At 49.5% G+C, this 22,548-nt stretch overlaps 1 protein-coding gene across 1 annotated transcript; it reads right to left on the reverse strand.

Moving 5' to 3' along the window:
* Window positions 1–57: 57 nt before the first annotated feature.
* Window positions 58–22,072, reverse strand: BANF2 (BANF family member 2). Its single transcript, XM_006194894.2, has 3 exons — window positions 21,999–22,072; window positions 8,583–8,711; window positions 58–510 (listed from the first exon to the last, which is right to left on the reverse strand). The coding sequence occupies exons 2-3, from the start codon at window positions 8,706–8,708 to the stop codon at window positions 364–366; spliced, it is 273 nt and encodes a 90-aa protein (XP_006194956.1). The 5' UTR covers window positions 8,709–8,711; window positions 21,999–22,072; the 3' UTR covers window positions 58–363.
* Window positions 22,073–22,548: the final 476 nt, after the last annotated feature.

The following is a 22,548-nucleotide window of genomic DNA, read 5'->3' on the forward strand; positions in this document are numbered from 1 at the left end:
TATACACATTCTTTTTCATTATAGGCTATTACAAGTTACTGAATAGAGTTCCCTGTGCTCTCCAGTAGGACCTTGCTGCTTATCTGTTCTGCATATAGTAGTTTGTGTGAATTACCATTTTTAAATAAAATAATCCACCCCTTTATGTAAATGTATGCTAAGAGACGGCTGGCTTGACATTCGTGCAAGGCACAGCAGTTTCTGGGTGGTGGAATCTGGGGGCCGTTTTTCTTGTGTTTGGCCTTGATATTCTTGAGCTGCTTTTTAAAAAGACCGGGTATCATTAAAGTGAAAAACAAAAATAACGACTCGGAGCCGGTGTGGGTGCGCAGGCGGCATGTATGGGCGCCGCGGGAGCGGGGTCTACAGGAAGCAGGAGCACCACTCCTTCAGGCAGTTCGAGCTCTCCTGGGCCTCGTACTCGGTGGCGCCGCAGCAGCAAATGAGCCACTTCTGAAACTCGGCTTCGTTCTTGTGCATCAGAAGGAACTGTCCCAACAGGATGTAGGCCTGCGGAGGAACACGGGGGTAGGGGGGGCCGGACTCAGATCTGTGAGTCCGCGCTCGAGGACTCGGGAGAAAATCAAAGGAGGGGGGCTCGGGTCCGATTCGGAGACTGGCCCTTGGTGAGATGTAAAGTCGAGTTAAACGTCCATCTCTCCAGGTGGCTTTGGGGGCTGTCCAGCCGGGGATGAACCTGACCTTGTCCTTCTCAACTTTAATGGGGGCACACGCATCACTTGGGAATCCTGTTAAAAGGCAGCTTTGGACTCAGTAAGTCTAGGGTGAGGCCCGGGACTCTACATTTCTGATGCTGGTCCAGGAACAATATTTTGAGTAGCAAGAGCCTTGTGTCCCTCTGATGATCCCTTGGGTCCTGTGATCTAGTATTTCTCTCGGAGACGCATGCACACAGGAGTTAGAGCTGCTCCCACCCCACCACTTCCTTAATTGTTCCGGCGCAAAGTTTCCAACCCTTGGCACTATTACATCTGTGAGGATTCTGGGTTGGGGCCGGGGACTCCGGGGGACTCTGGGAGACTCCAGGGGACTTGGGGTGCACTGTTGGAAGTTTAGCAGCATTCCTGTCCTCTACGCACTTGATGCCAGTGGTACATCCCCCTCCCTTGAACTGGGACCGTCATAACCTCCTCCAGACATTGGCAGGTGTCCCCAGAGGACAGAATCTCCTCAACTGAGAACCACTGCACATGCGACCAGCAGGTGAAGGGCACCATAGCGTCAATTTGTTTTCGCAAACCAACTGTGTGACCACAGGCAACTCACTTAGCCTGAAGTGAGAACCTGCAGATTCCAGGCTTCAGTTTCTGCATCTTCCGAAGACAGGTGATCTGCTCTGCCCCACCCTGCAAACTGAATTGTGTGAACTCAACTGCAAGACCATTCAAAAAATGCAAATTCCTTTCTTTGTCCTGGAAGATGGAGCCCTGCAGGAGGAGCATGACAGGCAGGAAGCCAGCTGAACCCTGCCCCTCTTCCCCCTCCGAAGAGTCTCTCTGGGTGAAAAATTCACACAAAGGAAAGATTAAATTACCCCACGATTCAAAGTTCTATGGCATTCTCTGGTTTTCCGAATCCTTGTCCTGAGAGCTTTCTCATTCCTCTTGTGCTATTTTATCACTGTTACTGCTGAGGACCAAGGACCATGTGGAAAAAGAGATGTCTGAGGCCACAGACCCCTGGGCCACTGAATGGGAAAGCCTGTAGATTTAAGGTCATGGTCAATGCGCGTCTCCTGGGGCTGGTTCAGCGGCACTCCAGTCTAGAATGAATGAGAGCCAGTGTCCAGGCTGTGAGTCCTGGGCCCTCTCCAGGAAAACCCGCTGGCCTCTGTGTACTTTCAGTTACATAAAACCAAGCAAACTTCATCGTAACCAAAGGGAATGTATTTTTTAAAAAGCGAAATTAAATAAAAGCTGAATTCCAGTGGTAAAATATACCCAAGTGTTGGAGTTTGGGGTTTTAAAATTTTTAGTTGAGATCCAGCTGTTGAGAAGAAAACCAGCTTTCATGGTCATTTTAAACTTTTGCTTCAACTATCTTGTAAAAAGCAATGTAGTTGCTCAGAATGATTTGATTTTGCTTTATTGGTATCCTTGTCTTTTCAGTGGTGATTTTATTGAGATGTGTATTAATTCAGTGTTTTAAAAAATAGACATTTACTGAATGTTGATTGAGCCCGTTGGTGCAGTAGGTGTTGGTGGGGTGTGGTCTGTGGAACAGGATTGAGAAACAGAGCTTTGTCCCAGGGGAGGGAACATCGCTGATGATAATTACAATAGTAAATGGCACTTTTGAGCACTGACACGCTTTACTCCATCGGATTCTCGCGTGTGCCCCATCCCATTCTCCAGATGGAGTCACTAAGAGCCCAGGAGGTTAAGACCCGGGTTCTCCTCAGCCTCCTTCCCCAGCATCCCAGCCGTCTGCTGTCTGGCCTGGCACCTCTGCTATCCCAGCCACTGGCATTAGCCAGTCCAGTAATCAGAGCCTCCACGCGGAGCGGCTAGGATGGCAGGGAATGCGTGGCTTGTGGGACCAGAGGTGAAGTTTCCAGGAATGCTGCAGGCAGAAGGGCCTCAACTTGCTGTCTTGGGAGCCAAGTTGCAACTTGACGCTCCCTTCTACCCTTTCTCTCTGGGTTTACCCTCCAACTTCCAGCCGGTGGCAGGGAGGGAAAGTTAAACTGGAGTTGGGGGCTCCCGTCATGGCCCTGCTAGGGCCCCTCTGCATTTCTCCGCAGGCTCCAGAAAGCGAGCCCCTGATGGGGAGAAGAGGAACCACACTCTCCCTCCTCGGACCACAGCTCACAGCAACCTGGCTGCAGGGAGAGTGACGCAGAAGCCCTGGCAGACGTTTCCCTGTCCCACCGGCCTGGACAGAGGCCACCTCCAAGCCAGGGATGCTCATTCCTTCCTGGGGCAGCCTTTGCCCCCGTGGCAGGAGGTGGCCGAGGGAAGACTTCCCTTCAACGCCGAGTCCGAACAGGGAGCAGGTCTGGCCCGCCCTCCAGTTCGCCCTGCCCATTCCTAGTCAAACAGGAGCAGCATCTGAGTCCGCACCAGGCTTGGGGTCCCTCGGCTGTGACCCCGCCCCCACACAGACCCTGCGCTCGGAGAGTCCCCACAACTTGTTTTCAGGCTCTGCTGCCATCATCTTGTAATTCTTAATGAATTTGAACCAGGCGCCTCCCATCTTCATTTTGCACGGGGCCCCGCAAATTAGGTAGCTGGTCCTGGCTCCATTAATTGAAACTTTCGGTCTTCACTAGGACACCTGGCCTTTCCAAACAGAGATACGTAGCCTCGGCCCCCTCGTTCTCAAGCTGCCACGTCCCCTCTGCAAGTTCCCAGCTCCTCCGCGCCCTCGGTGAACGCGCTTTGCAGCACCACGAGGCTTCCTCGTGTGATGAACATCTTTCTTTCTCCTCCTCTAACTGGATGCTGGCTCTTCAGCCTTCATGGCCTCCCGAGAGCCGATGACCACCTCGCAAATCCAGCATCTCTCAGTCGTTTCCAGCTTAAAACTCCTTGTTGGAAGGGTGAATGCTCAATCCAGTGCCCCTTCGTCTTTCTCCTCCCTGTCTCCCTAGAACATCCTTGTACTAAAAAATTATTTATTTATTTATTTTTAGATATTCTTTTTTAAAAAGATATTAGATATTCTTTTTAGATTAAAAATTTGTGTGTGTTTTTATTTTTTTGGGAGGGGAGTAGTTAGGTTTTTATATATTTATTTTAATGGAGGTACTGGGGATTGAACCCAGGACCTTGTGCATGCTAAGCACGCACTCTACCACTGAGCTATACCTACCCCCACCCCAAATTATTTGTTTAACTGAAATTCAAACTCAACTGGGCATCCTATGTTTTATCTGGCAACCCTACACAGGGTAACCCCAAACTTATGTGGCTGACCCCTTGTAGGGCCCAGGCAGCAGGCAGAGGGGTCCAGTGCCCTACTGCCCATTCCAGAGCCTGTCTGCCCAGAATCAAATGTCATCTCTCTAACCTTGAGTTACTTGGAGCGAGTTACTTGGAGGCTTTCTTTGTGCCTGTTTCCTCTTCAGTAAAATAAAAGATGAAACAGTGTACCTTACAGGGTTTTTTGATGATTAAATAAAAGAAATATATGTAATGCACTTAGAACCATGCCTGAGATGGAGCAAACAGCGTGTGCTAGTTCTCTTAGGTGGGAGAGACTCGGGGAGCAGGTGGGCACCCAGAACATCGACCCCACTCTCATCTTCCAAGTGCCTTTCACGAGGAAGGTTTAGGCACATGGATGTGACTTTACAGGGTCTTCCAAGAACACTGAGCCAAACCGGATTCGGGGGGATGTTAAACTTCCTCCCACGCTGTTGGAATAACTCCAGGGTTAGTCCCCCCACAGCACCGCGCTCGCCCGCTGAGCACTGCCCCATGACTCTGATCTACTGAGTGCCTGGAACTTCACTCCCCCGCGGGCGGGGTTTTCATAGAGAAGAAGTGCAAAGAACATAGGGCAATCCTTTGCCTCAGGGACGATATGGGAGGACACCAAACGGAGCAGTACCTTTGACATAAGGCACAGAAAAAAACAATCAACTGATGCACGTAACAGCAAGGGGCGCACTGAACGCTCGGTAATTAGGCGGGGCGGGCGGGCAGGAGGCGGGCTTGCGTCCTGGAGCGGGTGGGCTGTGCGTGTGGCCTTGAAGGGGACAAAAGTCTACTTTGAGAGGAGCCTTGATTCCGCAGGGTGGTCCCCTCATGTGTTTGCGGTCCATGAAGAGTCTGTGGAGCATGGGGGTGGAGTTGGGGGACAAGAGGACATAAGGCAACCTTGAGCACCCTGGGCATGATGTAGTTTCCCTTTTCTGGTCATTCCTTTCACCTTGGCAGCCCTTCTGCCCTTAAATCTAGACCAGCGCCGACCGGGGGAAGTCTCATGTGAGCCAGCACATATGCAATCTCCAATTTTCTAGCCACCACAGCAAAAGGGGGAAAGAAACAGGTGAAATGAATTCTAATAATGTTTTTCTCCCGTATTTCTAAAATATTATTTCAACATGTAATCAATAAAAACTATTAATGAGATATTTTTCAATTTTGGGGGCAGATATTGAATCCTTAATGTGGCTGCGTGTATTTTATGTTTACAGCACCTCGATTCAGATGTGAGCTCAACCAGTACAAGTGGCCCGTGGCACCGCACTGGACGGCCGAGGTCCAGGTCACCAGACTGCAGCTGATGGCTCCAGGGAAGGGCAGGCACAAAATCACCCAGAGAGCTGCATTTCTGACTTTTGAGACTTGGGTGAGTCCATAGCAGAATCAATAGTTCTGACAGTCATGGCTGAAACTGAGCCAGAGAACTGTTTGAGCCACGTACAGATCTCGGGGAAAGTACTGAGGGACATGGGGGTGGTCCCCTCCCAACACCCCCACACCTTCTGTTGAAGAAGAAATGGAAGTTTGACCTGTACGGGGCAGGAATGGAGGAGAAGAGAACTTGAGAGGGTGCCGCCACACCTGCCCCCCTTCAGGGCCGCAGCCCGAGGGAGGGGACAGTTGCCCTGATAAGTCCTGGCCTCCCCGGGCTCCAGCATCCTAGGGTCTTGGGAGCGGCTGAGTGAGGGGCACAGGCAAGCAGGGCTGAGGGCAGCTTTATGGGTCTGTGTCCTGGCAGGTCCTCAGAAAGGGTGCAGAAAGGGCCAGCACCCATGGGACAAGGCCGAGGAAGCTGTCACCAGCAGGAGTGGAACCTGAGGGGGTTCTGCTCACAGCCAAGAAACCCTGGAGACCCCCATCCTGGGGAGGGGGCTGCCACACCCCAGCAGAGGCCAGCCCGAGGCTGGAGAGGTGTCCCTCCCCACGCAGGCTCGGGCCTCCCACAGGCAGGGCACAGAACCCAGGAGCTCAGAGGGATGGTGGGACATGGAGCAGCTCTGCGGGATGTTTAGATGGTGGGTACGTGTTATTACGCACTTGTCCAAACCCACAGAAGGTGCTGCACCGAGAGTGAAGCCTTATATAAACCACAGGCCTGGGAGGTATCGTGTCAGTGTCGATTCTGCTGGAACAACAGACCATTCTGGGGGTGGGTGTTGATGGGGGAGGCTGTGTATGAGGGCTGGGGGGAGGTGGAACGTCTCTGTCCTTTCTGCTCAATTTTGCTGTGAACCTAAAACTGCTCTTAAAAATAGTCTATTAGAAACACTACAGTGATATTAGCTAGTGAAAAAAAAAAAAAAAAGCACTCTAGGAGCCGGCATCTTATTTGCTACATCTGGGACCCGCCTGCCCCAGAGGCTCTTGCTGCTGGCCCTGCGCGCAGACCGGGCCTCACTCAGAAGCACCTGCTCAGCTTGTAGGTGCTACCTCGGGGTCTCCTGCTGGCTCCTCTTATAGGCCTGGCCAGGCTCCAGGCTGCAATACAGGGTCTCAGTACCAAATCTCGGTGGAAGCCCCCTCTCTGCTGGGGTAACCACCTGGCCCTGGTCTTTCTCTGTGGTTTGTGACGATATAACCCACGGCTGTTCTGGTCCTCACTCAGGACTTCTATCAAGGCACTGACTCCTCGGAGCCTCTCTCTCCTCATTGGTAAAGTAGAGATAGCGACTCTCATCTCATTTACAGGTGGGTGAGGGGCTCAACACAGAGGAGGAAGGCAAAATCCCCAGTGTCAGCGCCTGGAGTTAGTAGCTCTCAGAGCAAATAGGGCCTAGAAATGGAGTGCTGGTCACAGCCAGACAGGAGGTCGGGTCCACAGAGGAGCAGATCTCTGGGGACCTGGCCAGTTCCTTTTTCCTTAGAGCCCTGATGCTGTGTAGCAAGTTCTCAAATGCCTGAAAATTTCCCATTAGTTATTCATTCCTTTATCTTTAATATGCCTATCATCCTATGTACAGTCATTTAAAACACAGTTAAGTTGGAAAAGGCAAAACTATAGGGACAAAAACAAAAATTAGTAGTTGCCAGCAGCTGAGATGGGAAATATGAAAGGCAGTGGGAAACATTTTGGCATGATGGGATTGTTCTATGTCTTGATTGTGGTAGTGGCTACATGACTGCACACACTTGTCAAAACTTGCAGAACTGTGTGTTAAAAAGGTGAAATTTACTATTTGTAAATTAAAATATTTACTTAGCATGCAGGAGGTCCTGGGATCAATCCCCAGTATCTTCATTAAAATAAATAGGTAAACCTAATTACCCTCCCCCCAAACAAAACAAAAATTAAAAAAAAATTTTTTAAATAAGTATGGCTGAACAACAATAAAACCTCACAATTATGGAAATATTAAATCCATGGTGGTAGAAGCCAAAATAGTGGTTACTTCTGGGAGTGGGGGATGGCATCAGCCTGGAAGACACACAAGAGAACCTTTTGGAATTCTGGAGGTGTCTGATCACCGGATCCAGGTGGTGGGTCTGTGTGTGTGTGTGTCTGTGTGTGTGTGTGTGTGTGTGTGTGTGTGTATGTAAAAATTCATTGAGCTGAACCCTTCATATCAGTGTGGTTATGCTACACCACAATAGGAAAGTAAAAGGGACCATCATTTCCTCTGATAAGTAACTTTTAATTTAAAGTGTCTTCCCTAATCAGCCTTACCAGCTTTCCCACCTGCTTGGGAGTGGCCCTAGCTCCCTCACCTGGGAGGAAAGAATCAAATCTGTCTCGATCCAGCTTCCTGGTAATACCACCTATTGGATATTAAACGGTGGTAGATCGGGGTGATATTCAGAATATTTAACAACTGGCACAGAGCAGCGTGTCAACCAGAAAACCACCGGCCCTGTAGCTCAGATGCCCCTGGAAACAGCGGGGCCTGGGCCGATGCCAACCAGACTGGTGGGCAGCCGTGCACGCTGCAGTGCCCAGCCTCTGCCTGCCCTGCGGCACGGGCTGACTCTAAAAACTGAAGGGAATGATCGGCGACAGCTCTGCTGTTGGTGCTTCTCACCGCGTGAGCGCTGCCCGTGAATTTCCACTCACTCCCTGCCTTTGCTTCTCTTTGGGAACGTCTCCCCTTCTCTTCTAAGGTTCCCAGCAGCTTCATAACAGCACCACGAATACGAGTGCATAGAAGATAGTGTTCCAGTCCCATTGGCTGTCCGTGAGGCCATTCTTGGGCTGCTAGTGACAGCTTAGAACAACTCACATCCTCTTACTCTGTGGTGTAGACCCCAGGCTGCTATTACTCCACCTGCCATTGCCAGGACAAGTGGGACCCCATGAGTCTCTCCATGGGGGTGGGGAGTGCACCCAAATCATCCATTCTGACAGCTCAGACCCAGACTTGGGCGGCAGGCTTACTTTGGTTGACCCCTGGGGGTTTGAGCACCAAGCGAATCGGGCATAGCCCAGCTGCTCTGAGTCAAAGTGGTTCAATTTGCCCATCGTCCACGGACCCTGGAGCCCACCCAAGCACGCGGGCCAGGAGCGCTGCAGCACGTGGCGCCCTGCCAAGTGGCAGCTTTGCTCTCTGATGGCCACGTGTGGGGACATGTGGCAGCGGCTGCCATCTGGTAGGATCAGGGGAAGAGAGGCTTGAGAAAGAAGAAAAACGGCATTACCTTGTTGAAACCTTTGGTGACCAAATTGATTGCAAGCTCGTGGCTGACCCCGTCTACCCAGGCAACATCCTTTTCTCCGATGGGTTCAGAGAGGAAGGCTCTCAGTCTGGGAGACATGTGATCCATCTTCTGCAACAGCAGTGGGGAGGAACAGGGTTAGGAGGCGACCGCTGCTCACGGTGTGGATGGGCATCGGGGAGCTCAGTGCTGGCCTACCAGGGGGCTGGGGCCAACAGATGGGGGGCTTCCTGCTGCCAGCCAACATTGACTGGGGACTTTTAGATGCCAAGGGTAATGCTCTGCTCTGAGGGCCTTTCCATACCCATTGCCCCTGCATGGATTAAGACGTGTGTAGGATGGCCTCAGATGAATCCGAGAAATCCGCGTGAGATGGGTGTGCTTCATGTAAGAACTCTGCTGGGTTCCTTTCCAACATTCCAACTTTCCAAGCATTCTAACTGCTTAAAGAAACAGCCTGTGCCTCTTAGTTAACCTACCTTCTCTCTTAACCACCATCACTTTTTCTTTTTTCTTATTTTAGCCTTCATCACACTCGATACTCGTCAGTTGTGTGGTTGCAAGTAGCAGAAAACTCTTTAACTGGCTCAAAATATTAGAGAAGACATTCCAGAGCTCTAAAGTCCAAGAGCAAGGGGAGGGCGATGATACAGTCAGGGTTACAGATCCTTGTTTCTCATTCTTTCACCTTTTCCTCCTTGTGTTGGTTTCGGTCTGGGTTGGTTCCCCTCATGGTGGTGAAATGGCAGCTTATAACCCCCTCCCACCAAATCAGCCCCAAAAGAAGGAGAGAGAGTGTGTTTCTGAGAAGTTCCAAGCAGAGCCTCGTTGAGTCTTGAAGGTGTACATCACCAGTGTGAGCTGAGGGTCCGCCATGTGCCCAGCCCCAGTTAGCTTTCCCTAATCCACACAAGCTGTGATTCAAGCAGTTACCGGGATAAAATCAGGGTTATAATCCAGACGAGGGGAGGTGGGTGTGAAAGGTAACCACAATGTGCCACTGTGGTCCTCCCCTTTGGCAGACCAACATTGGTCCGCTCTTATCCCATTACATAATCATCAGAAATATCCGCACTTGGCTAAAATAGACTGGCTCCTCCCCCAAAGGGTGAACTCACCCCTCCCCCAAAGGGTGAAGCCCAATGATTCGTCCAGTTACTGGATTCAGATTCAAGTTCATGTCTTCTGGGAGATGCATCATACTCCCCACCGTGTCTGGAAGCAGCTACGCGGGGAATGGTAACCTAGGAACTAAATTCTGAAGCTCACTAGCATCAGTGTAGCCAGCCACGCTGGGAAAACCCAGGACATCTGCAGTAAGGATTTCCAGAAGGGGAAGTCTCCTTTTGGAGGAAGAAAAGATGGGAAACACATTCGGCTGCCATCGGTCAGTAGTATGCACAATATTGAGGAAATATGGAGGATTCCTTGCCTGGGGGTGAAGCCAGTCCCTCAGTCAGACAAGATGGCGGCCCAGTTCTGGGTTTGGGGGGTCTCCCCGGTCCACTGCCTGGTTAACATCTGGGCGGGCTCGGGGTCAATGCCTTCCAAGGAGGGTCACTGTTTTAGCACCAGCTGCTTACAAGCTCTGGGCAGGGCAGTCTCAGGACCCTAGTTGGCCACTTTCTTTAGCATCTCAGCTCCCGTGAGAATGTACTGGGTTTCTTCTCTTCAAGTCCACGGGCTGGGGGTTCGAGTTGGAAATCTTTGCAGGTCTGTACCCTTGATCTGGCAACTGGCCTCTGTGCCTGGCCTGCCGCCCTGCTCCTCAGATCAGGGGCATCTTTCTACATCTCTCAGTGGGGAGGCACCTCAGATTTGCTCCTTACCCCACTGCATCTCAGCTGCAACTTCCAAATAAGGCTTTATCAACGTGACATCCTTAAGCCAAGATGCTCGGGAGAGACCTGGAAACTGGGGACGATGTTTTCTCGGGACCCCAATCTTTCCTCTGGCTAAGTCACCTGACTTGTCACCTGTGTTCTAACTTCAGCGGGATAAACCAGCTTTTCCAACCCAGCAAGTCCTGCTCAGGCCACAGAAATAAAGACTCTCTTAGCAAAGCTGTATTTTCATCCCTCTTCACCCTCCAAAGGGCTACCTTCCCCCCGAACGCATCCCCTAGGGTTTTGGTGAGGACGCAGAGGTAGCCAGCACCCCGATATTCCCTGTCAGATCGCAGAGGCTGTCTCCGTACATATAAGGTCTGCTTCACAGGGTAAAGCAGCCCCCCAATACCAGCCATTTTGCTAAGCGAGGGCACCGTCCTCCTGGTTTGGGTGAAGACCGCCTTGCTGCCCTCTGCATGGATGTCCCCCCTCAGCCAGCCCACACAGAGGTTTGCCCCTTGTTGCATCCCCTTGGTTTATGAAGCAAGCAACAGGAAGTCCGGTTCCAGCTGGCTCACCCAGAAGGAGGTTTATTAGCATTTGCCACCAAAAAGTTCAGAGGTGGGTCACAGGTGGTCTGATCAAGGCTCCAGCTTTAGATAAACAACAAGGTCCAACTGCCCAGCACAGGGAACTATATTCAATACCTTGTAATAGCCTATAATGAAAAAGCATATGAAAAGGAATATATATATGTGTATACACATATATAACTGAATCACTATGCTGTACACCGGAAATTAACACAACATTGTAAATTAACCATACTTCAAAAATAAAAGGGTTCCAGCTTGACTTCCCTGCACCTCTCTTGACTCTGCCTTCCTTCCTTTATCTGCTTGACCCTTAGCTTGTCTCCTTTGTGGAAACAGCCGGCCTGCACCAGGGCCTGGCGTCACTGTTGTAAGCCATGCCCCCTCCCCTGCTTCCCCCTAGAAGCTGCCAACATACGCCTTCTCCAGTCCAAACCATCATGTGCCAGGCCGAAGACATTAACTACGGTCCAGTGTACCTCTTCCCTCTGGTTCAGAGAGGGAGTTAGTGGCCTGCAAACACACGGGTTGCAGGGGTGGGAGTTGGGATGGGGCCCCAAATTGGGGTGGTGGTCCTGTGCCTGAGGGCAGGCACCGAGGGTGGCACACCGGGATATGGGGCAAGGTTAGGAGAGCAGCCCAGCGACTACCACACACGCCCCCTCCAAGAGAGGGTGAGGCCCCTGAGGGTCGCAGCTGCCTCCAAGTGGCCTTTGTCACCTATCTCTCCCCCAGTGCCCAGCGCGGCACCTGGCACATGGTAAACAGTCAACAACATAAGTGATAGAAGCTTCCATTGCTTTCAGACGCCTCCCTTTCACAGCACTGGTCCCCCTGCCTGTCCTCACACTCCCAACTCTCCTGCAGACCTTTCTGGAAAGTCCAGCTCCCCTCGTAAGACTTCCTGCCCCCAGGGAACACTTTGGACGAAACCAAATTCTCCAAGAAGTGATGGACCCCAAGGCACTGATTTTCAGATCTGGGGGCTCCTGAGGAAAGTGGTCTCTGTGTGTCGGCTGATTCTCGAAAGGGGACTTAAAGCAGGAGAGGCTGCCCGGCATCCCCTGACTCTGCGGGTCTCAGACGCACAGACGTGTGAGCTGCGAATACATTACTACGTGGAGGGCTTCCATCTCTCTCGTCAGCAATTAAATATGCTGATCCCTCTTCACCTGTGAAAGCAGCGCCCATCACCTCATGGGACGATGAGGCGGGATGGTGGCCCAGCTCAGGGCCGGGTGGCAAGAAATCAGGGTTTCTGAGCAGGAGGAAGAGCCCGGGAGAGAGCTGGCGGGGTCACCGACTTTGCCGAGGGAAAATTCCACTCGCTATCCGCGCTGGCCATCTGTTAAGTTAAACATCTCTGCCTATTAAGAGTCCGTGGAAAGTACAACACTGTTATCCAGGCACCAGCAACACCAAAGACAGTGAATGATTAGCAACACCCTGTGTGTTTGCTTTTCTCAAACACCTGATCTCACTCTGATCCTTGAGACACTCTGGGGCGTCGGAGCAATCTTCTGCCTCCTGAGGACCCGTTGAAGAAAATGTCTTTGCATTCATGAGGATGCCTTTGTCTGCAACAGTGGTTCTCAACTGGGGGCGAACTGTCCCCCCTCAAACATTTGGCAGTGTGTCTGGAGACACAGCTGAGGGAGGGGGACGTGCTAACGGCACCTGAAGGGTAAAGGTCAGGGTTGCTGCTTAACCTCCTGTAATGCACACAGCTGCTCTTCCGCAACAAAGAGTTATCCTGCCCCAACGTCGATAGGGTCAAGGTTGAGGAACCCTGGGCTACAGGTAACAGAAAACCCTGACTCAGGGGGAGGGTATAGCTCAGTGGTAGAGCACGTGCTTAGCATGCATAAGGTCCTGGGTTAAATCCCCAGTAGCACCATTAAAAAAAAAAAAAAAAAAGAAAGAAAGAAGGAATGAAAGAAAGAAAAAGAAAATCCTGACTCAAATGGTCTTAAACAATAAATACATTTCTAATCTCACACAACCAGAAATTCATCAGTGAGATGGACCCAAGATCTTGTCAGTCAGTGCTTCTGCTTTTCAAGGACCAGGCCAGCTGCCCCCAAGGTCCCAAGGTGCCTACAGAATTTTCTCAGGTACCATCCTGACATGAGACCTTCCAAAGGAAGCAAAGGCCATTTCTGCTTGGGTGTCCCCAGAACCTCTTCAGCAGAACTTCCCTACGTGTCATTGGCCAGAGCCAGGTCACACACCAAGCCCTAAACAAGTCACTGGTCAGGGGGCTGGGACCACGTCGGGGTGTGGACAAGGTCAGCCTCGCAGCATAAGGCTGCGTGGAGAACACTGGGTTCTCTAGGATGTGGGAAGACAGGAGGCGGGTGCTGGGTAGGCGAATGAGCTTGTCTGCTCCATCTTCTGAACCCTGGTCTGATACTCAGTCCATCACAATCAGCACCTCTCAAAGGCTAACATACATGCCGACCCCCTGGTGGAGAGGTCTAGTCAAAAAATGCATGTTGGATTGCGGCAGGTGTGGGATGGACCCGAGACGCTCTACTTCTAACAAGTTCCTGGAAGACGTCGATGCTGCTGGCCCACAAGTCACATTTTGAGTAGCAAGGCATGACGTGATGCCACTAAATCTTTTTATGTTATTTTGTATTTAATCGTGGTAAAATACATAGCATAAAATGTACTGTCTTAACCATTTTTAAGTGGATAGTTCAGTAGTGTTACATGTTTTCCCACTGTTGGGCAACCCACCTGCAGAAGTCTTTCCAACTTGCAGAAGTGAAACTCTTAAACCCATTGAGCAGCAACTACTCACCCGCACATCCCCACAGCTCCTGGCAACCCCCGTTCTGCTCTGTGTCTCTATGAACGTGACTGCTCTGGGAACCTCCTGAAGTGGAATCATACAGTATTTGTCCTTTTGCGACTGGCTTCTTTCACTTAGCATAATGTCCCCCAGGTTCAACCATGTTGTGTCATGTTCTTCCATTTTAAGGAAGCTCACCTTGTATGTGTGTATCACATCTTGTTTAGCCATTCATCCATCGATGGGCACTTGGCTTGTTTCCACCTTTCGGCTGTTGCGAATTATGCTGCTATGAATATGGGTGTACAAGTATCTCTTCAAGGTCCTGCTTTTTGTTCTTTGGGGTATATGGAATATATACCAGGAGAGGGATTGTTGGATCATATGGTAATTCTATGTTTAATCTTTTGTGGAACCACCATACTATTTCCCACAATGGCTGTACCAATGCCATTTATTCTTTTTTTCCCTGATTCTAGTTTTACTTATTTCATTATGGTTCATTACAAAATATTGAATACAGTTCCCTGTGCTATACAGTAAGACCATGTCGTTTATCTATTTTATATACAGTAGCATGTATATGTTAATCCCAAACTCCTAATTTACCCCTCCCCATCCTCTTTCCCCTTTGGTAACCTTAAGTTTGTTTTCCATGTCTGTGAGTCAGTTTCTGTTTCATAAATCAGTTCATTTCCACCATATTTTAGATTTCACATATGAGTGATATCATATGGTATTTGTCTTTCTCTTTCTGACTTCACTTAGGGTGATAATTTCTACATCCATTCATGTTGCTGCAAATGGCATTGTTTCATTCCTTTTTATGGCTGAGTAGTATTCCATTATATATATATATATATACCACAACTTCTTTATCCAGTCATCTGTCGATGGACATTTAGGTTGTTTCCATGTCTTGGCTACTATAAATAGTGCTGCTGTGAACATTGGGGTGCATGTATCTTTTCAAATTATGCCCAGGAGTGGGATTGCTGGATCACATGTCAATGCCATTTATTCTTGAACTTGGCAGCACGTTAGACCCACATTGGGAGATTTACAAATTACTGATGCTTGGGTCCCTCCTCTAGTGTTTGATTTAATTAGCATGAAGCATAGCCTGGCACAAGCTCACCAACTCACAGGCAGTGCCTACACCCCCACCCCAGTCGCCAGTCACCAGGTCCTCATCGGCCATCAGTGGGAAGATTTGACTATGACTCTGACAGCTTTGAAGTCAGAGAACTTCAGAGCAGGCAGACCTCAATAACAGCCTATCTCCCCTTTTTCAAAAATTAGAAAAAGAAAAGCAATCTTTTACTTCAAAGGAAATTTTACCTGGGATCCCTTTATATAAAATTGATCAAAGGAGAATGACTCTGTTGACTTGGGAACGAGGTGAAAATACCAACCCCCGCCTCAAACATGGAGCCGCCGCCTGGTCCCCGCTGCTTTCCTTGCCCCTCTCTGATCTAGCCTAAACCCCTCATTTCACTCAAAAGAAAATGGAGGCCCAAGAATTTACGGGACCTGCTCAAGACCATGCACGGAGCAGAGCATGGATGGCCCTGCTCCCCAGACCGGCGTTCCCTTCTAAGGCAGCGGAGTTTCTGGGGAGGGCTCAGGGCAGGGGGGTGGGAGGGTGCAGCACGGTGAGATTAAGCACCCCACCGCCATCTGAGAGAACTGCTGCCAAAGACTCCTGTGTTCCTGAGCGTGCTTATCAATTACTGTATTTTGAACCTCAAAGTACAGTTTGGGGAGGGACATACTGGCAGGAAATGACCTCAGTCAAGTCTGGTTTTAGATACTTAGAGAAGCCACCTGTTTAAATAAGGAATAAAAGAGTCCATGGAATTTAATCATGATTCCCAAAGGAATGACCTTCTAGTTGCAACTGTTTGACATCATTTAAAGATCATTTAAGAAATCTGAGCAATAGGTCTTTGTCAGGAAGTGATCACAGATCCGCCCCACAGAGAAATGGGGTTGTAGTGGGGGGCGCTGATGCTCTACAGGTGGGTATGTGGGGCTTGGGATTCAGTGTCCAGTGGGGACACACGCATAAATTCAAAAGATAACATTGCTCAACAACCATTCGCTAGAAGCAAAGTCATTATCCTCTGAAAAAGTGACCCCGATGACGAAGAAACTGATGTGGTGATATACATAAATATAATTGGAATACTGTTGCTTTCCTGAAATGTGAATGGAAAAGTGATATATTCCTAAATATATTATTTGATATAATATGTAACTTTAAATGTGTGTAATTAAATTATGGAATCAAATGGTGTAAGTAGACCTTTTATCTATATCTCTAAAAGTTTATATATTCAAACTGCCCAAAAACATTTTGAGTAAATGAGTAAATTATCTTAATTTCATGCTTGCTTTCGGTTTGGGTGTACACGGTATTGCCCTCCCCAGGGGACTGCGAGCATAATATGTAAGATTCATGTCTTGCCCTCACCCTTTATTGAGGGTGGCAGCAAAGGGTCCGGGGGGACCATTCTGCTTACATCTTGTTCTATAAAATGTTCCACACGATCAACCATTTGAAGTTTCATGTGAAGAAAAACCTGTACCTTTCAAAATTGGTGTATCTCTACCTTTATGACAGAAAGAATTTATAAGTGTCATATTTCCCTTTTTGCTCAGCCTACCAGGAGTCTCTGAGCTAACCAGGATGGAAATTAGCATTGGTTAAACCTCCTTCCCTTTGTAGTCATCATGTTTGCTGCTTTTGCTCGGTGTCTTTATTTTCTCTTTCTACCTTTATTTTACAACTTGAATTCAGGTGTTCAAAGGGCTCATACCCTTTATTAAAAGCTGCCCAGAGCCTGAAAGTTATGGAGAATATAAATAGTTCCTAAACTAAGCAGATGTGTGGGAAAATTCAGGATCCACCCCTGTATCCTCAAAACAGAGCAGCCTGGTAGCCCCGAGGGAAGGAGGAGAATGAGGGTGAGAATGATCTCGGGGCTGGCGTGGGACACTCCTCCCCCTCTCAGGACACATCTTGGTGCTCCTGTGAAGGTCTTAATCGGTGAGAATTGCTCATCTGCTGCTGGCCATCTTTGCCACCCCTCATGGGGAGCCCACCTGAGGAGCCAGCCACACGGAGCAAAGCAGATCTGAGAGAAGGCAGGCCTAGGGATACAGATGGGCAGAGGACATGCCCAAGCTAGGGAGTCAGAAATAAGAGGGTGGGATATGTGCCCCTTCTCTTACAAGCTGGGAGACCTTGAGAGGATTCCTAAACCAAAGACATAGTTTTCTCATCTGTAAACTGGGGGTGATGAGTGTCCCACTGGATAGTTGTTCAGATCAGATGAGTTAACAGAAGGTCGCTGCGTTGTGCGCTGTCTGGAGCAGAGTAAGATCCACTATCAGGGAGCTGATTCATCGGGGTTTTATTTAATCATTACTTCTTAAATCAAGCAATTCTCTGTGAGTAGGAGATCACGTTGATCTCTGTTGCTTCTAACACTATTGTCTTTTAAAACACGAGCTTGCTGCATCCTTCGTATACCATGGAAAGACCCTTTAGCATCCAGCCCTGCAGACACATCTGTTGTCTACCCCTGCTCAGCACTTGCTCCCTCTGCTTCCGGGACCATCACCTCTACTTCCCTTTGGGGACCACTCTTCCCCAAACCTCAATCTCTGCCTTCCCAACACCTTGGCACCAGGGGGCAATTATATTCAGCCCTGGGCAATGAAGCTAGCATATCACTATGGCCAGTGATTGATTCAGAAGTGGGTGCATTAATTACCTAGCCCAGGCCAAGCCTGGGACTTCTGTTAGAATTGCTGGTTTAAAATGCCATCTTTCTCTGCAAGGACTACTCAGCTGATAGAATGTGAAAACAGAACTGATAGTAACCATCTTTGCCATCACCTGCACCTGACAGCCTGCCTGAGACAGAAGCCAACATGTAGAAAAGCCAGATCTGAGATAAGAAAAGAGAGAGGTTCCCCAATAATCATTCACAGGCCTGGATCTAACCATGCCTGAAGGCGTCTCCTCCTAGACTTCTCAATTACATCAGGCAATATTTTCTACTTTTGTTTAATTCAATTTAAGTTGAGATGGTGTTCTTTGTAACAAAGAGTCCCAACTAATACACCCCCAATGTCATCCATTCACTCACTCATTCAAGAAGTGTTTATGGTGCACCTACTGTGTGCTAAGTACCATCTTAGGCAGAAAGGCATCTTCATTCTGCCCAGAGACCTGGGACAGGATCAGTCCCAGGGCTTAGGCATCAAGGATGGAAAAATCATTTTCAATGACCATTAATGTTCATCATTCAGAAATAAAGGATATATTTGCCTTCTTGGCCCTTGACTCCAAGTCTACAATGGCAAACAAGATCTTTGGTGGCTGTCTTACACATGATCTTTTAATTATAGGTTTTTTCTAGGTGGATCTACAAGTGATGAACATGCAAATAAATTCAATGATTCCTCAGATCTTTACTGAGCACCATCTGTATGCAAGGCCTTGAGTTAAGTCTGTGGACCATAGGACAAGGCCTTCTGCAGGTGCCTTACGCAGAGAAAACTGGCCCATTGGAAGGTATAATACACAGGGTGAACTCAGCTATAAGGGAGAACTTTCCCAGAGGCAAGAAGTCACCTCTTCAGGGAACTGGAAAGGAGAGGGAAGGTTGATTTCATGGATTCCAGACTTCACTCAAAAGGCAGTCTAGGTCTGAAGGCCACACCTAGACCCTTGCTTGGGTGTGCTGGATTGGGGGTCGAAGACCTGAATCTAATCTCAGCTCTTGACCGTGCCCAGGGTGACCCTGGGCATGTGACTTTGGTTTCATATTTATAAAATCAGAATCTTGGGGTAGCTGGAACTCATCATTCTGGTCCCTTCCAATATCTTGTGTCTCTGTTGATTTACAGTCTTTAGATGATACAAAATTCACACAGGTCCACAATCCCTATTCTGCCATTTTCAAATCCAAAAAGCTCTGGAAACCAAAAGATTTTGATAATTCTTTGGCAACAAAACCTCTTCTGAACTGACAGGAGGCTATTAATAATCTTTATTATCTCACTTAGTGTGCATATTTATACATTTTGCCACAGGAATATTAATGGCTTTATTTATAGGAGCCAGACTCCACTGGAAATGGTCTGGGATACACAGATGAGGTACCAGATTGCTTTTCCAAAATTCAAAAATTCTGAATTCCCCCAAAACTTGTGGCCCCAGCAGTTTCGAGCAAGGTTTTCTAGACCTGTGCTAAGATCGCTGCCTACAGTGATCCCCTGAAGAAGCCACCTGTCCCCAGCTCGTCCAGACTTCACCTCTCTCATCCGATGAGTCTGACTCCCAAACACCTCTCCCTAAATATAACTTCCCCTTTCTCTAAAATCCTGTCTCTGCTGGATATCTTTTGTCTAAATAGTGGTTCTGAGGGGACTATTCCTTGTTGCATCCTTTCTTCATGAAAATATTTTCTCTTTTTGGGGCCCGTTCTCTGCAAAGGATCCAGGGCTGATCTAATAAAACACATCATCTAAGGAACGGATGAGTATATTAGTTACCCTCCACGGACAAGACACCTGCTTATGTAACAGATTTCCTTCTCACTTTACTTTTATTTTTAACTGTGACAAGAATATACATAACATAAAATTTACCACCTTGGTCAGTTTGGGAGTGGACAGTTCAGTGGTGTTAAGTATATTCACGGTTTTGGCAACCATCCCCAGAACTTTTCCACATTCAATAAACAGCGGCTCCCCCAGGCCCTGGTAACCACCATGCTACTTCCTGTCTCTAATTTGACTGCTCTAGTCCCCCCACGTAAGTGGTATCAGACACTACTTGTCTTTTTGTGACTGGCTTATTTCACTCAGCATAATGTCCTTAAGGCACATCCAGGTTGTGACGTGTGTTAGAATCTTAAGGCTGAGCAGTATTCCACTGTATGTACAGACCACATTTTTTATCATCATTCATCCACTGATGGCCATTTGGGTTGCTTCCACCTTTTAGCTGCCGTGGGTAACTCTGCTATGCACATGGGTGTACTGTAACAGATATATATTTTAACTTCTTGATTTCCACCTCACTATGGGTAGGGCTTTTTGATTCCTCCTCTCTCTGCCGTGACAGCCCCAGAGAGAAGGGGAAAACAATGTCGTCTTGGGAAGGAGGAGGAATTTCCCCAGAAGAAAGAAAGATGGGAGAGCCTACCTCTTCTGCCCCACGGATTCTAAAAAGAAGAATGAGAAAGGTCACCCCATTACCCACCAGAGGGAACATGATTTTTGGGAAGCAGGTAATAGGGGCTGGGGGTTCCCTCTCTGGGACAAAAATCCCAAAGTGGGCAGACACGTTAGATTCCAGAGGGAAAGTTCTGGCACACTGGCTGGGCCGTGGGAATGATGCATTGCTTGCCTGGCCTTACCAGGAGATGACAAGAACAGGCTGTTCTCAGGTGTCTCGGGCAGGGGTGTGGCAGCCATGAACAGTGCTGAGTGCCGGGCAGGAGATGCTCTAGGGGTAATGGGTGAGCTGGAGCCAGGAGTCAGGATGAAGAGGTTCCAGGATTGGGGACCATACAAGCACGGCAAATGACCAAACCATGGACTCCAGGACTGGGGGTCAAAATGTCCCTTAAAGACCAGAAGGGGCTAGTCACCCCTGGAGACTGGGGCAGCCACAGACACAAGGATCAGGCCGTTGTCCTGTAGACATCATGAGCCCTCAAAGCCCCGATCCTCCACTGCCATAAAGATGCATCGGCATCATTCCCCAGCCCCACAGCCACAGAATTCCTTAGGGAGGCTGGAGAGGGGGAGAGAGGCCACTAAGGAGACCGTCTCCCAAAAGAGACTCTTTAAAGTGGCCTGATAGCTGACTACTCACACTGAAAGGACACAGGGTGAAACTGATAGGCGCATAGTAGGGCGGTTGGTGCCACGCCCGGACCCCCTGGACCAGCTGGGGCGCCTACCTCCCAGCTGTGAAGAGCTCTGCCACCAATACACACAGCGGCAGCTCTCCCGGCAGTGCTGGATCTGCCGTGGAAGCAGCCGCCCCTGGACACGCCTGGGAGGCTGAAGGCAGCAGTGAGCCCTGACACTGAGGAGGAAAGCCTGGCCCCCTTGTCTCTGGGCAGGACCAACTCTGTGACACCGTTCCCGCTCCTGTGCTGCTGTGAGAGCACGCGGAAGCATCTCCCAGCAGGCAGCAGCCTTGCTCACCCCTCCCTGTCCCTGGGCCGTGCACACCTGCATCCTGGTCTCAGATCTGCTTCCCGGAACTGACTTGAGACATAATCACACGCTGCCAACCAGCCTGCGTTTGCCTGGACCCCGCCGCGTACGAAGAAGTGCATTTTCTTTGCACGTCTAGGTGTAGCGCGAGTGGATCTGTGACCGACTCCACTGTACGGTTCATAGTATCTTACGCTACATGGTAAATGACTCTAATGAGGCCCTGAAAGGTGCTCCCCGCCAACCCCAGATGCAATGAGTGGGGGCAGGTGACCCTTCTCCCCTCCTCTTGGCCTGCAGGGCTGATGGGGTGGTTGCTGGGCTGGGTTCTAACCCAAACCTCCAATGAGGGTTTGTTCCTCCAGACTAGGGTGGCCAGGTTTAGGAAAGAGAAATACAAGATGCCCAGTTAAATTTGAATTTCAGATAAACAAATAACTTATTAGTATAAGTGTGGAAACAAATAAATAACTTACTAGTATGTGAAGAAGTTTGAATTGCCGATAAACTACGAGTAACCTCTTCAGAATAGGTATGTGTTGTGAAATACTCGGGTCACACTTATCCTAATTAGTTATTCATTTGTTTAGCTGCAATTCAAATTTAGCCAGGCATCCTGCGTCCCTGCCCCCAGCCTTCTCTTCCCCTCTGACTCAGCAGGAGCCCCTGGATCTGCCCATGCGCTGGACCCTGGACTGCCTGGTGAGCTGCAGGGTCAGAAATTCTTCCCGTTGGGATTTCGCTCCTGGCCTGGCCTCTTTCAGGCCAGCCACTGCCTCCCCTTCTGGATCTGAAAGCCACAGACCCGCGAAGCTAGAGGGGAAACAGCCGGACGACACACAGCTAGGGAGATCACTGCAGTAGGACCACACATCGCTCAGAAGATCGGACGCAAACACTAGGTGGGATGTCAGCATGTCCAGCTCACCTGGAGAGACGTAGGTGCCAGCCGGCCTCACCCGGAGCAGGACGCGTGCCGTGGGTGGTTGGGGGAGAAGAACCACGGGCCTCCCGTTTGCTGAGCACCTACCACCTGCTGCCTCTCTGCGGCCAACGTCATACTTAACCCTCTGAATTAACTTGGCAGCACTGGAGACTTGTTCCCATTTTGAGAGATGGGGAAACTGAGGCCCAGAGAGGCAAAGAGAGTCACATAGCTAGTAAAGGGCAGGGATAGGATGTGAGCTGAGGTCTGCGTTGGCTGCAAAGCCCACGTGCTTTCTGCCCCAAGATGGAAAATTGAGGAATCAGAACCACAAGGGCAGTTTTCACAGCCTAGCCATCCCTGCCCCGCCCACATCCCCTCGGGGCTCTCGGTTCCCACCACAAGCATCTGCAGGTGGATAGATACCCCAAGTGCAGCTCTGACAGACGGCCCAAGGCCTTGACGGCTCTGAACACAGCACCACCCTCCCCGCCCAGCCTCGCTTCCTCACTCCCCTACCTGTGTGACCCGGACCCCCTCTTAAATTACTTCT

Source organism: Camelus ferus, chromosome 19, assembly GCF_009834535.1.
Source record: "Camelus ferus isolate YT-003-E chromosome 19, BCGSAC_Cfer_1.0, whole genome shotgun sequence".
In the NCBI taxonomy this organism is placed as follows: Eukaryota; Metazoa; Chordata; class Mammalia; order Artiodactyla; family Camelidae; genus Camelus; species Camelus ferus.

Bases quoted from the DNA above. Each gene is read 5' to 3' on its own strand.
- BANF2 (XM_006194894.2), bottom strand. From the start codon at position 8,708: ATGGATCACATGTCTCCCAGACTGAGAGCCTTCCTCTCTGAACCCATC. The intron at 511-8,582 runs GTAATGCCGTTT...GTTCCTCCGCAG, and splicing joins TCACCAAAGGTTTCAACAAG to GCCTACATCCTGTTGGGACA.